At 41.8% G+C, this 16,531-nt stretch overlaps 1 protein-coding gene across 7 annotated transcripts in view; it reads right to left on the reverse strand.

Annotated features, from left to right (window-relative positions):
- ROCK2 (Rho associated coiled-coil containing protein kinase 2) overlaps window positions 1-16,531 on the reverse strand; it is a 358,167-nt gene that overhangs the window by 16,524 nt on the left and 325,112 nt on the right. For 2 of the 7 annotated variants that reach the window (XR_004538687.1, XM_033936146.1), the window contains exon 33: window positions 6,308-6,369. The exons of the other annotated variants lie outside the window; for them this stretch is intronic. Coding sequence is in view for 1 of the 2 variants with exons in the window: in XM_033936146.1 (XP_033792037.1) it covers window positions 6,336-6,369 (34 nt within the window). In the remaining variant the exon portion in view is untranslated. The remainder of the gene's footprint in view (window positions 1-6,307; window positions 6,370-16,531) is intronic. 7 annotated transcript variants of the gene reach the window in all.

The raw sequence follows: 16,531 nt of genomic DNA on the forward strand, positions 1-16,531 counted from the left end.
ACAGTGCACTTTGAAAGCCAAAATAAAATGCCTTTAATGCATTAAAAAGGTCAGAAGGTGGCCTAATAATGGCCAGAATGAGTTTGGATGCTTGTTTTTGATGGGAGGAGCGGTATTGGGGTTGGGGTTTGGATAGTGGAGGGGGCTCGACTAGTCATAACTGTATTAAGTTGCTTTTTGTTTACACGATGGTTTGTTTTGTAGTATGAGGCTCTGTATTTGTGGAAAATTTTCAATAAAAACTGTTTGAACATAATGGCCAGAATGGTTTAATGGCGAGGTGGAAAAAACACTTGAAAATGGAAAGCAGACCTTAATGAAGAAATAAGAATGAACACCAGCAATGGCAAGTTACATTTACAAAAAAGTAATAAGGCAGGCTAAGAGAGACAGGGGAAAAACTAATACCAAAAACCATGTACCACTGGAGTGAGTAAAAAGGAGGAGTAAAAGGAATGCTCAAAAATATAAAACTAAATTTCTTTGGCTTGGGGTGTACCAAGGAGGATGTTGAAGTCATACCCACAGCAGAAACCTTCTTTGATGGTGATAAAATCAGAGCAATTAGAACACACTATTGTAAGACCAGAAGATATAATGCATCAAATGGACAAACAACAACAAATCACCAGGTCTAGATGGTATTCTTCCTAGAGTCTTAAAAGAGATCTAATATGAAACTGTTAACCTTCTATTAATAATCTATAACCTACTACTTAAAACCAGTGACAATATCAAAAAAATTAGAGTGTGACCAATATAACACTAGTTTTCAAAAAGGGTTCCAGAATGATCTGGGAAACCACAGACCAATGAGCCTGATGCTGGTACTGGGAAAAAAAGATTCAAACTATATTAACTTCACCCTCCCCCCAACACACACAAAATTACAACCATAAAGACAGTCATTGCTAAGTAGGAACAAGTCATTATGGGTTCAACATACGCAATTTATGATTCATCCTATAATCTTACATACCCAATTTATAGTGTTACATATCAATTAACAAATTAGCTGCTAATTGGCACTAATAACCAATTATTGATGATAATCTGTGTTATCTGGTGCTAAATGGCACAGTCGGTATTCTATACCTTTAGCGTGCAAATTCTTTAGCACATAACTAAGGGGTGTGGATGTAGAAGAATCATGGGTAGGTTAGGGGCATGCCCAGCACTTACATGCTAAGATTACAGACTATCAACAGTTATGAACACAACTAGACATGGATATATATGCCAGCTATTGCCATTGTGTAGGTGGGCATACCTAAATGCTGGCGCATAGGTGCAAATTTATGTTAGTATTCTAGGTGCAGTGATAATTATGCATGTAATTGCTGATCAAATTTGGACCTAGCACACAACACCTAACTAAGTGACCTGTAGAGAATTACCTCCATAATGTAATTAGATTTTCAGAAGGCATTTGACAAAGGCAGACTCATCAAGAATGATGGGAGAAGAGTCAATATTCTTCTGGATTGCAAACTGGCTAAAGCACAAAGGGGGCAATTCTATAACTGGGTGCTACAACTTAGGTGCCCAAACAATGTGGGCTGTGAACCTATAAGAGCATCTATGCTGATATTCTATTGGTGAGGGGTATTGCTGCAAAAATAAGCTAAGTTATAAAAATACCATAAAATATAAGCAATATAAATAAGAGATTGGCAAAATAGTAAGATAATAAATCACCAGGATCGATAATGACTGTGGCCAGATTGAGTTATTTTATTCTTTTGGCAATCTGAGGATCCTAGGGATTAATACAAGGTGCTGTATATAGATTCAGTCTGCTAATACAAGAGAAATCTTAGCGTTCTTGCAAAATGTGTGATTTATTGAATATTCTATTGGAGCACTTATAAACAAGTAGGCAGCAGAGCACCTAAATTAAGGAATGCACAATTATGCCATGGCAACAGCTTGCCTAATTGCAACATTTATGCACATCATTTACAGTTTTCTGTAAGTTAAGTGCGTAAATGTTGGCACTACCTCTGCTCCACCCTCTCTGAACACTCCCTTGAATTTATGTACTAAGGCAGTTTTGTGCATATAGAATATGTTTAGTGTAAGGCTAGCACTTTTGCATGTAACTTAACAGTCACATATGTACCTGATTGTAAAACTGCTTAGATTACCTTGATAGGCGGTATATAAAATCCTAATAAAACTTGAAACATAAGAGTTGCCCTACTGGGTAAGACCAAGGGTCCATCCATCTAGGCCAGTATGCTGCTTCTAACAGTGGCCAGTTCAGGTTGCAAGTACTACTACTACTACTACTACTGTTAATTATTTCTATAGCGCTACCAGATGCACGCAGCGCTGCACAGAGTCACAAAGAATAAGAAAACAGTCCCTGCTCGAAAGAGCTTACAATCTAAACAGGCAAGACAGACAAACAGAATGTCATGGATACAGGTAAGGGGAACAGTTAATCAACGGGTTGGGTTGGAGGGCAGAAGAGTAGGGTTAAGGATTGAAAGCTTGTATATCAAAAAGATGGGTTTTCAATCTGCTTTTAAACAAGGAAAGGGGGGCTTGACGAACAAACTCGGGTAATTTATTCCAGGCATAGGGGGCATGTGTCAAAGTTCCAAAATGTGACAAGTTTCCATGCTTTATGGACTTTTCTTTCAGGAATTTGTTCACATTTTTTATTTTTATTATCTTTTATTTACATCAAAGTACAAACTTTGAAAAAGAAAATAGAAATACAAATCCTCAAAGAAAAAGATTGATCATATCTTACATACTATATAACAGTCCACCAATAAGAAAGGGGGGAGAAAATCTATTGGAAGTTGGAATTAAGAAAAAGGCAATAGGAAATATGGAGACTGTTAATCAGATTTATATTTGGCCAGGTTCCTGGACATTGGCTTCACCCTCTGGGTTCCTTGAAACTGCTTTGCCTTCCTGAAAAAATTGTAATTGTTCAGGTTCATAAAAGACATAACGATTACTTTGGTAGGAAATACAATATTTACATGGAAAGAGTAGTTGGAAGGTAGCCCCCAGACTTAAAACAGATTGATGAAAGGTTAAAAACTTCTTTCGCCAGATTGTGTCCATTTAGAGACATCAGGGAATATTGCTACTTTGGAGCCAAAAAACTCAGCTTTTTCAGCTTTATAAAATAATCAAAGAATTGCTTCTTTGTCTTGAAGAAAGACAAATGTCACTAACAGTGTGGCTCTAACAGTAATTTCTACTTGAGAGGATTCTAAGAATCCAGAAATATCCAGTCCAGTTGGTTCTTCTGCCACTGCTCTTTCCTTAGTAAGATTAAGGTAATACAATTTCTGGAGTGGCGGTATATTTGTCTCCGAGTACTTGAGAACAGAAGTCAAGAATAATTGAAATATTTCCTTAGGAGACAGCAATCTGGAGACAGGAAAATTAAGAAGTCGCAAATTAAAATTCCGATTTGCATTCTTCAAATTTTCTATCTTCCTAATTAGTATGTTTCTGTTTCTTAACTGTTGACCAGTTTGAATTTTAACTTCAGAAACCGATTTTTCACTTTGATCAATTCTGACTGTTGCTCCAAAATTTTTATTTGTTTAGTAGAATCCATAACAGGGGCAATGAAAAGGGAGCATACCTGGTGCAAGTTTTCAATAGCTCCCCAAAGTGCGTCCATGTCCACTATAGCAGGCTTCACTAGTGGCTTTAGGGGTGGAATAGAAGAAGTTTCTGAAGCTGCAGTCAAGTTCATATTCTGTAGAACTTCAACACCTCCCAGTGCCATCTGAGAGCCTAATCCTCCACGCGAGAGTGTCTCCATCGAGACGCTCCTCTGTGATGCAAATTTTTCCAGGGTCAGAGGGGAAATCGGCAGAGCCGTTGGCATGAAGACTCACAATACCTCCCACTGCAATGTCTAACCACCCTGCATTCCTCCGGGCCATGAAGGCGTCCCTGGTTGCGCCGGGCTCGACGATGTCTCATTGTCCAAGACGGGGGTCTGCCCACCCCCGACAGCAGATACGCCCCGAGTAACAGGTACAGCAAAGGTGGTTATTGCTGTTTGCTGCGGTATGGAAGTAGTAGTGGAAGCAGGAGGAACTATCTATCCTCTGCGGCATATCCTCAAAGGTCATTTCCAACAGGCAAAAGCCCAAAAGTGGAAATTGTGCTTTTAAATGCCGAAAGGGGGGAGCCTCCAACTATGCGACATGCTCCATCGCCATCTTGGTTTTTTCTCCCCATTTGTTCACATTTTTAAAAAACTCAAGTTATATTACCACTCGCTCAAGAGTTCCAGAGCATAATTAGGTGCCATCGACTTGTTCTCAAGTCCTAGTGACTTGATGAATTACAGATCTAAAAATAAATCAGTTTTGTGCTAATCCAGTAAGGTCCTCCAATGTCATCCCCATGATTGTTTTCAGTGTGTCTAGTCATCTAGTTGCAGGTCACCCTCTTTACCTGGTTCCTTCGATCTTCCTAAACATGAGGTCCTTTCCCAATAATCTTTTTCTTCTGATAGTATGACCAAAATAAGACAGTTATAACTTCATCATTTGGGCTTTGAGTGACATAGCCAGTTTGATCTCTTCCAGAATTGATTTGTTAGTTTTTCTGACTGTCCATGGCACACATAAAATTCTTCTCCAGCACTAAAGCTCAAATGAGTCAATCTTATTTCTGTCTTGTTTCCATAGTGTCCAGCTTTCACATCCATAATTGATCACTGAGAAAATGAGTGTGTGGACAAGATTGATCTTCATTTGGAGTACTATTTCCTTGCTTTTGAATACTTTGTCAACAGCTTTTATTGAAGAGTGGCCAAGTGCCATTCTGTGGAGTATTTCTTCCCAGCTAGTTGCTTCTTTGTTTACAAAAGAGCGCATGAGATTGAAGTCCTATCACCTTCAAGCTCAAAATCTTCACCATTATCTGTGTTCATGATCTTCATCTTCTTTATGTTCAGTTCTAATCCCATGCTATGACTTTGTCGACTTTTGACATTTCTTAGTAGATACAGCATATCTTCTTTGCTACTGATGAGCAATGTATCATCTGCATAGTGAAGGTTGTTTATATTTCGGTCCCCAACTTTGAAACCAACGCTCTCTTCTTCCAAATTTGCTTTTCTGAAGATGGCTTCGCTGTAAAGGTTGAACAGGTAAGGTAACAATATGCATCCTTACCTGATTCCACATTTTATTGGAAACCAGAGTTGCCATATACAGTTCTCACACTGCAGCTTCTTGATTTTCTCAGAGGCTATTTATCAGCCGAGTTATGTGTTTGGGTATTCCAATTTGGCTAAAGTTCTCCATAGTTTATCATGATCCACATAGTCAAAGGCTTTGCTGTAGTCGATAAAGCAAAGGTATAGGGGTTTTTGGTATTCTTTGCTCTTCTCCAATCTAACATTGGCAATAATGTCTCTTGTTCCTCGACCTTTTCTGAAATCAACCTGAACTTCGGGTAGTTCTTGCTCAATGTATGATTGGAGCATTCATTGTATTGTTTTCAGCAATATTTAAAGAGACGTTCCTAGACTCCATATATCATTTGACAATACTGAACTGAAAGTTTCACCCACCCTCAATTTTTTCTTACATACTTTTAATATGTTTAGTCCTAGCCTTGATGTCTTAACTCAAAGCCTATTATTCATATTTGTTTTTGCTATGGCTTGTGTTGACTAGACTAAGTTCCAAGAAGAAGAGACTGTTATTACATGAGTCCATAAAATGCTGTGTTCACCCAGTAGCAGTACGTAATGTAAATGACTGGTGGTGTGAGACTTTTTCATAAAGTTCAGTGTCATACTGCCTTGAGAGAAGGTTATTGCTAGATTAGTTATTAAACACATGCACTTTAGTGGAGACATTGAATTGATGAAACACTGTAGACTGAGCAATACCCAAGCAATATAAATCAACATTTCTCCACCTAACTCTGGGAGCCACACCAAAAGCTCTGTTTTTATGAATATCCACAGATAATATGCAAGAGATATACTTGCATATTTTAATTACCTAATATATACCCTATCCTATGAATAATTACTGTGGCTATCTGGAAAATTAGATCTTTTCTATGCAACCCCAGGACCAGGATGAGAAATGCTGACATACAGTCTTGAAATTAACAAATATTAAAATGTATACCAAATATTATTTCAAAGTAATTTAAAGAATAAGATCAGTGCATACTTTTTAATAACTATTTTTATTTTTTAAAATAAATGTATAATATCTGAATTGGGTAATATATGCTCTGCCTGTTAGTGTTTGTCAGCATGCCATGCTAGAGGATATGTCATCCCCCTACTTACTGTTGCTATGGGAAAGGCTAACAGAAAATCAGTGCAGAATGATTCGAAGGGCAGAGCCAGAACTACAAAAATTTGCAATGAAATAAATTGAAAACAAATGCTACCATATTTACTGCTTTAAAACATTTGTCCAGAAAAGTCATTTATTGATTAAAACGGATTAAGATTGTCAATTTCAGCTGGTAAACAAAAAGCCTAGAGCAGGGGTGTCAAAGTCCCTCCTCGAGGGCCGCAATCCAGTCGTGTTTTCAGGATTTCCCCAATGAATATGCACGAGATCTGTTTGCATGCACTGCTTTCATTGTATGGTAATAGATATCAAGTATATTCATTGGGGAAATCCTGAAAACCGACTGGATTGTAGCCCTCGAGGAGGGACTTTGATACCTCTGGCCTAGAGACATTTTATTGTTTTCTTTTGAAATGTAGAACTGAAAAAAAGTTTTACTGTTTTTCATGTGCAATTACAAAAATAAAGCTAATGAGAAAATTGGAAGTTTTTCTACAAGCAAATTATTAGTTTTCCATATTAAAGTGTTAAATATTCTTTTTATGTTAATAGATGATCTAGTGTGCCCTGCCTGATTATTGCAACATCCCTTCATGCCTTGTGAGACACCAGGTCAGGTCAAAAGGTTCAGTCACTCAACTTAAATACATCTCTAGGTTTCTTCTCATTTAAAACACTGGCTTCCAATTTCTTCCTTATGAAAGATCAACTTACAAACTATGACACTCACAAAACCATGGATCCAAGTTATTCCAAATAAGTTTTGAAGGGTTTCCTGTAGTGTTATAATAATGCATACCTAAAAGGTGGTGAGGAGTGGAGAGTGACTCCTGGTATTGAGGAAGCCTATTTAGGATTCACAGCCCATGGCTCTCACAGGACACTTGTTTCTTCTTGGTCCTCTCCCCTTTCTTGCTTAGCTCTGACGTAGAAACCCCTACATAAGATAACTCGGCAACCAATATGAGATGCTCCAACTCAGTGAAATAGCTGGGACTGAATGAGCTATGGGTGGAAAAATTAAGATGAGCCCCTATAACACCATTTTTTATTGTGAGGGCCAGGAACTGATGCCCTTCAATGCTCCAGTTGGGGGGGGGGGGGTTTGTAAGGATGTTTGGAAATTGCGGGGTATCTGCAATTGTGTATGAGTGTATAACAGATTTATATGCTCATTCACTATAATAAAACCCTTAGCGTGCATGCACACTTCAATCTCCGTGCGCTGTGTTGCACATGCGCAGTGCGCCTGCCTTAGCTGATTTCCTGCCCCGATCTCCGATCGACTTTCTGCCTTCTGACTATGCTGCCGCTGCTGGAATGCCTTTTCTTCTCACCCCCGGACCAGCAGTGGTAGCAGCGGCGGTTTCATCAAGCAGCCACGGGGCATTTGCTAGGCCAGCCCACTTCAATAATGTGAGGCGGGCTGGCCTAGCAAAAGCTCCGAGGCTGCCCAGGCTAGCGGATGCTGGACAGGGGGAGCAGGGAAGGGAGAAGGGGTACTACTGGATGGGGGGAGGTAAAAGTAAGGGAGAAGGGCTACTGCTGGACAGGGGGAGCAGGGAAGGGGTGCTGCTGGATAGGGGAGAGGTAAAAGTAAGGGAGAAGGGCTGCTGCTAGACAGGGGGGAGGTAAAAGTAAAGGAGAAGGGCTACTGCTGGACAGGGGGGAGGTAAAAGGAAGGGAGAAGGGCTATTGTTGGACAGGGGGGAGCAGGGAAGGGGTGCTTCTGGACAGGGGGGAGAGACAGAAAGAAAGACAGGCAGGCAGTTGGCAGGGAGAGAGACAGAAAGAAAGACAGACAGGCAGTTGGCAGGGAGAGAGACAGAAAGAAAGACAGACAGGGGGAGAAAGACAGAAAGAAAGATAGACAGGGGGAGAGAGACAGAAAGACAGGGGGCAGGGAGAGAGACAGAAAGACAGACATACAGAAAGAAAGAAAGGGGGCAGGGAGAAAGAAAGAAAGACAGACATACAGAAATAAATAAACAAATGCCTAAGTCTACACATCTATTCTAGCACCTGTTAATGTAACGAGCTAAAAAACTAGTATGTGTATATATTAAATAGAGCTGTATCTAGGGTTACCATATTTAAAAAAAGAAAACCCAAGAAACATGACCCAGCCCTGTTCTGCCTCCAGCTCCACCTCATTGTGCCCCAGCCCCTCCTGGTTCTGCCTCCAGCCCTTCCCAGTGCTACCTTTGGCTCCACCCTGTTCCACCGCCTCCATTTGCTATGTACTCCGCCGCTTCTGGAGGGCCTGGAGCATATGTGGATGTGTGTGATGTCATCTGCACATGCTCAGAGGCCCTCCCAATGCAGCCAGAGCTTATAGGGAATTTCCAAAACCCAGACAAATACCAGGTTTTGGAAAGTCCATCTGGGAACCTAGACAATCCTCTAAAAAGAGGCCATGTCTGGTTTTTCCCGGATATCTGGTAACCCTAGCTGTACCAAACAACATATTTTACTATTTGGCCTAATATGAATAATGAAAAATGTTATTTAGCCGAATACAAATACTGAATACAAATAATGAGCATTGAGCTTTAACATAATAAATAATTTAAAAAAGCAACATGAAATCAGAGATTAAGTGTTTATTTCAGTAGGATTTAGCAAAGTAGAATCCCAGATTATTCATATTTGAATATAAATCACTATATGGCTAAATATGAATAAAGTATTCGTTGCACTATTTGGGGCTAAACCAAATCAAATATGAATATTTGGTACAGTCCTCAAATTAATCCCCCTTTTACAAAACCACAAAAGTGGTTTTTAGTGCAGGCTGATATGCTGCTCTGCGCTGCTCCCAATGCGCAGAGTTCTATGAGCATTGGGAGCAGCGCAGAGCATTCAGTATGCTGGCCTGTGCTAAAAACAGCTTCATAGTTTTGTAAAGGGAGGGGAGGGGTAATGTACTTATGTTTCTATCTATACAGTTATACACAGAAAAATATTGGGGTAAGAGTTAGAGAATGATACGGTGACAAATTTGTCCCCGTCCCCACAGGAACTGAATTTCCCTGTGAGTTTTGTTGCTGTCGCTCTCCCTGCCCCATTCCTGTAAGCTCTGCCTTAACCACACAATCCTCGAACACTTATGATTTTGAAGTGTTTGAGGCTTGTGCAGATGAGGACAGAGCATGCAGGAATGGGTCAGGGACAGGAAAAGAACTTGCGGGAATGGGATGGGAAAATTAGTTCCCGCGGGGACGGCGATACATTTGTCCCCATGTCGTTTTCTAGTAGGAGTGTGTGGGGAGTCTGGGGGTTTTGTTATGTATGACAGAACAATATACATGAAGCAGATACTTGGAGCATTACAGTAATTACTCTGATTCCATGTAAAGTAACTTGACTATTTAATCCTACACCATTGTATGTCTTCTAGCCAGACTGCAATCCACACAAGAGAATGGCCTGTATCTCATGGCTCATTTCCCAATAACTTTCTCATGAGGGACTTTGCCAAACACTTTCTAAAAATCCCAAATGCACTATAATCAATCAATTCACTATTACCCACTTGGTTTTCACACTTTCAAAATCTAATAAATTGGTGATGCAAGACTAGTTTTTGCAGAAAACGCAAAAGTGGGAAAAAGCCACAAAATATCAGGATGGAAACAGGAGTAGGAAAGGATTTTTATTAAATACTAAAAAGGTGATGTAGCATAGTCTAGATAACAACGAATGTATAAAAGACCCAACACGGTCCATGTTTCGGCAGCTATTGCCTTCCTCGGTAGTCCATGTAGCCAAGCTGTACCACTGTGTGCAAATTAAATCGTACAAGAGCTAGAGCCCATTATGAGTGCGCCAACCATTAGTGTTAGGTCTTTTTTACATTCATTGCTATCTGGACTATGCTGCCTCACCTTTTTAGTATTTAATAAAAATCCTTTCCTACTCCTGTTTCCATCCTGATATTCTGTGACTTTTTCCCATAGTTTTTGTGGTTTTGGATTCAGTTTTGTGTGGTTTGCCATCCTTTTGGTTTTTTAATATTCAACCATTTTGCTTGGCACAGACATCAGGCTTCACTGATCTATGGATTAGACCATCAATGGCGTCCTTTAAAAAAATATGTTATAGTGACCACCCTCCAATGTAACAATTTTATATTGGAGCCATCTAGTCCTGGTGATTTGTTTCTCTTGAGTCTATCAAACTCATCTAATGCATCTTCTAGACTTACACTGAAATGATTTATTGCTCTTAATCATCACCACCAAAGGAGAATTATAGTGTGGGTATGACTTGCAACATCCTCCTCAACAAAACTCAAAACAATCTTTTTTCTGTTATTAACTTATCCTCCCTGAGTATTATTTTTATCCCTCGTTTGTCCAGCAGTCCAACTAAGTCTGTAGAGGTAAAAGCCCCGCTACAATATAGCTAGTGTATTACATCAAATCAGCAGTGCTCTGTGTTCCAACACAGAAACTTGCTATGATTAAAACTGGGGCTGCATATTTAAGTGCATTAATAATGAGATTAATGTACTAAGGCAGTGTTCTTCAACTGCCGGGCCGCAGACCGATGTCGGTCCGCAGAAATTTCATGCCGGTCCATGCAGGGGATCCGATTCAGTACTTGCCTGCAGCAGCGCAACGATTCACTTAGGCAGCCTTGGGGCTTTTGCTGAGTCATGGCCCGCCTCTGATGATACAACGTCCTCTTTCCTCAGAGGCTGGCATGACACATCAAATGATCCAAGGCTGCCTAAGTGAATCGCTGCGCTGCTGCAGGCAAGTACCGAGAGCTGCCGGAAGGGGAGCGAAGGGAAAGGGAGGAAGCCACTGTTGGAGGCTGGGAAGCTGCTGGACAAGAGAAAATAAAGGAAGAGCTGCTACTGGACCTGGAGGGAGGGAGGAGAGATGCTGCTGGGAGGGGAGGAGGGGAAGGGAAGAGAGTTATTGTTGGATAGGGGGAGGAGGGAAGGGAGAAGGAAAAAGGAAGGAAACAGCTGGCAGGGGGATTAGAGGAGAGGAAGGGGTCAGGGTGGAATGGAGAGATCAGATGAGGGAAAGGGGAGAGACAAAGGAATGAGAAAGTAGAGAGAGATTGATGCTGGAAAAGGGGTAAACGGAGAAATAAGGAGAGAGGGACAAAGATGCTAGATCTGGTGTAGGAGAGATAAAATGAAGAGAGCAGTGAAGTTGGAATGAATCATGTAAGAACATAAGAATTGCCGCTATTGGGTCAGACCAGTGGTACATCATGCCCAGCAGTCCGCTCACGCGGCAGCCCTTAGGTCAAATACCAGTGCCCTAACTGAAACTAGCCTTACCTGCATATGTTCTGGTTCAGCAGGAACTTTTCTAACTTTGTCTTGAATCCCTGGAGGGTGTTTTCCCCTTTAACAGCCTCTGGAAGAGCGTTCCAGTTTTCTACCACTCTCTGGGTGAAGAAGAACTTCTTTATGTTTGTACGGAATCTATCCCCTTTCAACTTTAGAGAGTGCCCTCTTGTTCTCCCTACCTTGGAGAGGGTGAACAAGCTGTCTTTATCTGCTAAGTCTATTCCCTTCAGTATTTTGAATGTTTCGATCATATCCCCTCTCAGTCTCCTCTTTTCAAGAGAGAAGAGGCCCAGCTTCTCCAATCTCTCGCTGTACAGCAACTCCTCCAGCCCCTTAACCATTTTAGTCGCTCTTCTCTGGACCATTTCAAGTAGTACTGTGTCCTTCTTCATATACGGCGACCAGTGCTGGACCAGTATTCCAGGTGAGGGCGTACCATGGCCAGGTACAGCGGCATGATAACCTTCTCTAATCTGTTCGTGATCCCCTTCTTAATCATTCCTAGCATTCTGTTTGCCCTTTTCGCCGCCACCACACAATGCGTGGATGGCTTCATTGACTTGTCGACCAGTACTCCGAAGTCTGTTTCCTGGGGGGGTCTCTCCAAGTATTGCACCGGACATCCTGTATTCATGTATAAGATTTTTGTTACCGACATGCATCACCTTACACTTATCCACGTTAAACCTCATTTGCCATGTCGCTACCCATTTTTCGAGTGTGTTTATGTCATGTTGCAGGTCTTCGCAATCTTCCTGCATCTTCACTACTCTGTCCAGGTCCCAGAGGCTGCAGCTGAAGAATCCTCAAAAGAGAGCACAATCAAGGCTTCTGAAATCAAAGTGCTCAGTTCCTTCTTATGAAGGAGACGCAGCACCCTGGGATCATTCCCCTCTGCTTGAAAAAGATCTCCCTCCTCTAAAGGCTCTTTTGGAGAAAGGATACAGAAACCCAATGTAAAAAGGAGAGAGGGGGCACAGGCTGGATGGAAAGGGGAGAGGGGCATAGAAAGAGGGCAGATACCATATGGAAAGGACAGACAGTAGATGGAAGGGGCAGATGCTGGATTGAAGAGACAGACAGGGAAGACACTGGAAGGAAGAGAGTGAAAAGAAGATGAAAGCAGAAACCAGAGACAACAAAAGATAGAAAAAAATAATTGTATTTCTATTTTGTGATTAGAATATATCAGATTTAAAATATGTATCCTTCTAGAGCTGGTGTTAGACATAACTGGGGACTGCAAAGCCCAGGCATTGCTTCTTTAGCTTCCAGCTGGCTTAGGGTTCTCTGACCAGGGGGATGTTGCCCTAGTTACACTCCCCTAACACTATTCCTGTCATGTGTGACTGCAGTATTCTGTTAGCATGATATTTCTGTGTAGTATTCTGTAATCCTTTGGTTTATTCAGTTTTCTTAATAGTAGAGGGGATTTATGTGAAGGGGAGGGGAGACAAGGATTTTGTTGATCCTTGCGCTCTGTATTATTTGTATTTATAGAATAACAATTGTACAGAATATTGTTTTTTTTTATACTTTAATAAAATAAGTTCAATATAAAATCATAACTATTTGAGGCTTGTGTGGATGGGATCAGATGGTTTATGGGGATTGAGCTCACGGGGACGGGGCAGAGACGGGGTTTTTTATTTCAGTCTTAATAGTTTGCTGGTCCACAAAATAATTATTTTATTTCCACCGGTCTATAGGTGTAAAAAGGTTGAAGAACACTGCACTAAGGGACTGATTCTTTATAGGATGCCAGTCTCAGAGGCTGTCTAAGAAATGGCTGAGAATCGCATACCAGCATCCTATACAGAATCGTGCCTGTCTTATAGCCGTGGTTTTGGGAGTCTTGCCAGTTCAGCTGATTGGGAATTCCCTTTCCGCGATCAGTTGAGTTGGTAGCGGCATGTACTTTTAGACCTGAAATGCAGACCAGAATTTTGCAGACCTACATTTCAGTCGTTTGTCATGGCTCTACAGAGAAGCACAGGGACACAATCTCACCCAAGGCCACTTCTGGGCAAAGCCATGCCCATGCCCAGCCTTGGACAAGCTGTGCATCTCTGTAGTCCCGCGACAGATGCCTACAATGTAGGCAACCTTCCTCACCTGAGTTTTTTCTAAAAGCATGCGTCCCAATTAGCTGCCAGGCAGCAGTAGGACGCCTACAGCTGCCTACAATCGGGACCCCCGTTTATAGAAGCAGCCCCTAAATATTTAATGTGCATGAAAAAATTTAACTGCAATTAACACGGTTACCTGCTCCTGTATAATGCCCAGCTGCATCTCCATTCTGAAAGTGGCGGCAGTGTCAGCTTTGGTGTGTGTATGCTGCCACTGGCTCCTGTTTTTGGGGTCAGCAGAGCCAGAGACAAAACCTATGTGCTGACGCCGACACCGATACCACAGCCACTTTTAGAACTGAGAGGCAGCAGGGCATTACACAGACAGGCTACATTTCTGCCTCTTTCCCATCCTCCCCACTCTGGTTCCGACCTCATCTTCTCTTCTTATTTTGCCCCTCCCCTGCCCCCATCGTTTCAGTGTCACTTCCTTTCATTCCTTAACACCCCCCCAGACATTTATTTAAACTTCATTTTCCAACTGACAGTGCTACATACATGCTATCTCTCGTCAGCCAAGGACTTTTCCTCCGATGCTCATCTGCATGTTGCTTCAGAGAGGGGTGGACCATGGCAAACAAACAGTACAGATGAGGCCACCAGCAACGCTGGCAAATACAGTCTTAGGCACGTCTATTCTCCACTACCCTCTCCCCCCTGCCCCAGACCGACATTGCACTTACAGTTCTGCTCAGGAAGAGGATGACAATGCGCTGTACAGAGCTGATGCGAAGCCTTGAGCGTCTGCATGTGCTCAAGGTTTGCTGGACTGCTTTGAGAATCCCAGAGGGCGGGAACCTGCAGGCCTTGAACATGCGCAGATGCTCAAGGCCTCTTTCCAGCTCAGCACAGAATGTATGATGTTGGTCTGGAGCAAGGTATTATAGGTAGTAGAGGATGAGAGTGCCAGTCATCCTGCCATTTGTTTTGGGTTCGGAGGGGACAGTGTCTTGGGGGGGAGCCCACATTTATTAGGGTCATCAGCAGAGGGGGACTTTTTCTTTTTATGGGACAGATATTTTGCATGTGTAACACATGCAAAATATCTGTGCCATTGGGGAAAAAAAAAAAACCAAAACCCCACGCAAAAACACCATTTTTTGGAATAGCCAAGCGATGTTAGTGCATCCATCACTTGGCTATTTTGCATGGCCGGATCGGAAAATGTGCGATCAAGGGGAAAAACAGGCGGTGAGCCATTTTGGGCATCAGGTCGATAACAGTGATCATCGTTAAAGCTGCGAAGATAGGTTTAGCGACGATCGTTGACTTTAGTGCATCCCCCACAAAGACTCCAGGGGATTCTGTGTCTAAAGCTAGGCATGGGTGTGTAAAAAAAAAAAAAAAAGTATTGTTTTAATTAGAGAGATTTTAAGACCCTGGGAATCCCCAAGAGAAAAGCTTTTCTCCCTAGGAGCAAATGAAAGACAGCTGATCTTACCAGTAAAGGAACAGGAACCCTGAAAGAATTAGGAAAATGCTAGAGCAGAGAGTTCCAAGAAGAAAAGATCCAAAGAGGAACAGGATAGGATGAGAGTCTATGGAGATGAAAAGCTGGGGAACTTCTGCTTGAGAACTTAGAAAGCCTTCTCATGGAATGGGAAAACAATTGCTGACCTAATATGATAAGTCCCTGCTTGGGGAGTTTGTTTGTTTTTTTCAGCAATGCTGTTAAGGGAAAGGCATGCACTGCCAGAAGTTTAGGACAGCTACTCCTTCTATAAAGTTATATTAAACATTTTTAAGAGCCAGCAACCATCTGAACTGGAGAGGGTCTGTGAAAATAGGATGTGTGTGGAATTCTCTCATCCCCCATCTTCAGTTTGTGACTAACCCTCAAAGATAGCTGGACAATATTTTTTTTGTTGTGGTTTGTTTGGACTGAACCTTACCTACTTCTCTCCTGAGGCTATAGGGAAAATAATTATAGGATATGACTGAACTGACTGAAAAAGCAGTAGTGTATATGGGTGTGGGGGAAAACAAACTTTAAGAAAAGGATGTTAAAGGAACTGTGTTTGGTGCTTTTGACTATGGAACATACCTAAAGGGTTTCCCTAAAATGAGAAACGCCCAAGAACCTCCAGCCCAGGTTAATTCAGAGGTATGAGGGAGCTGAGACTGTCATAATGTTTTGTTCTAATCCTGTAAGGAACTGAAATCAGAAAGTTTGGTGTTTTGCTACTTTTGAATTAAATAAAACCTCTTTTTGGAACTGGAGATCTTTGGTGCACCATTTGGCCACATGGGAGGCAAGAGAGGCGGTTGGTCACCCTCGTCGACGGCGTAGTTTTCTGCTGGTTTGGAGAGTATTTGGCTTCCTTATCGCCCCGAGGACGTAGTTTCCTTTTGAGTCATCTGGCATAGCTTTGTTGCTGTGCTATGCGCCTGCTGCTGGGTTTGGTCACTGCAGACACCTTTTTTTTTGGGGGGGGGAGGGGAAATCCTCACTGAAGATACCGAAGGTCACAAGAGTACGGGCCTTTGGGATGCGAGAGACCTGTTGGTCCTCTTCTGTCTGTTTCTTTGGGGGGGGGGAGGTTATGTTAGGGGATTTTGCTAGCTGGGTTGGGGTTTCCTACTTATGTTTTAACCTTTGCATATCTGAACTTGCTGTATTGTTGCTGGATGGTTTTTTTGACTTTGCCCTGTTCTTATTTGTTTGTTATTTGCATTCACAATAAAAAGATTTGAACATATATAAAACAGTTTCTTTTGAAAGCATATCGGCTAGAGGGCTTTATTTCTAATGTACTGCCAAAGGATATATG

Source organism: Geotrypetes seraphini, chromosome 3 (assembly GCF_902459505.1).
Source record: "Geotrypetes seraphini chromosome 3, aGeoSer1.1, whole genome shotgun sequence".
Classification (NCBI taxonomy): Eukaryota; Metazoa; Chordata; class Amphibia; order Gymnophiona; family Dermophiidae; genus Geotrypetes; species Geotrypetes seraphini.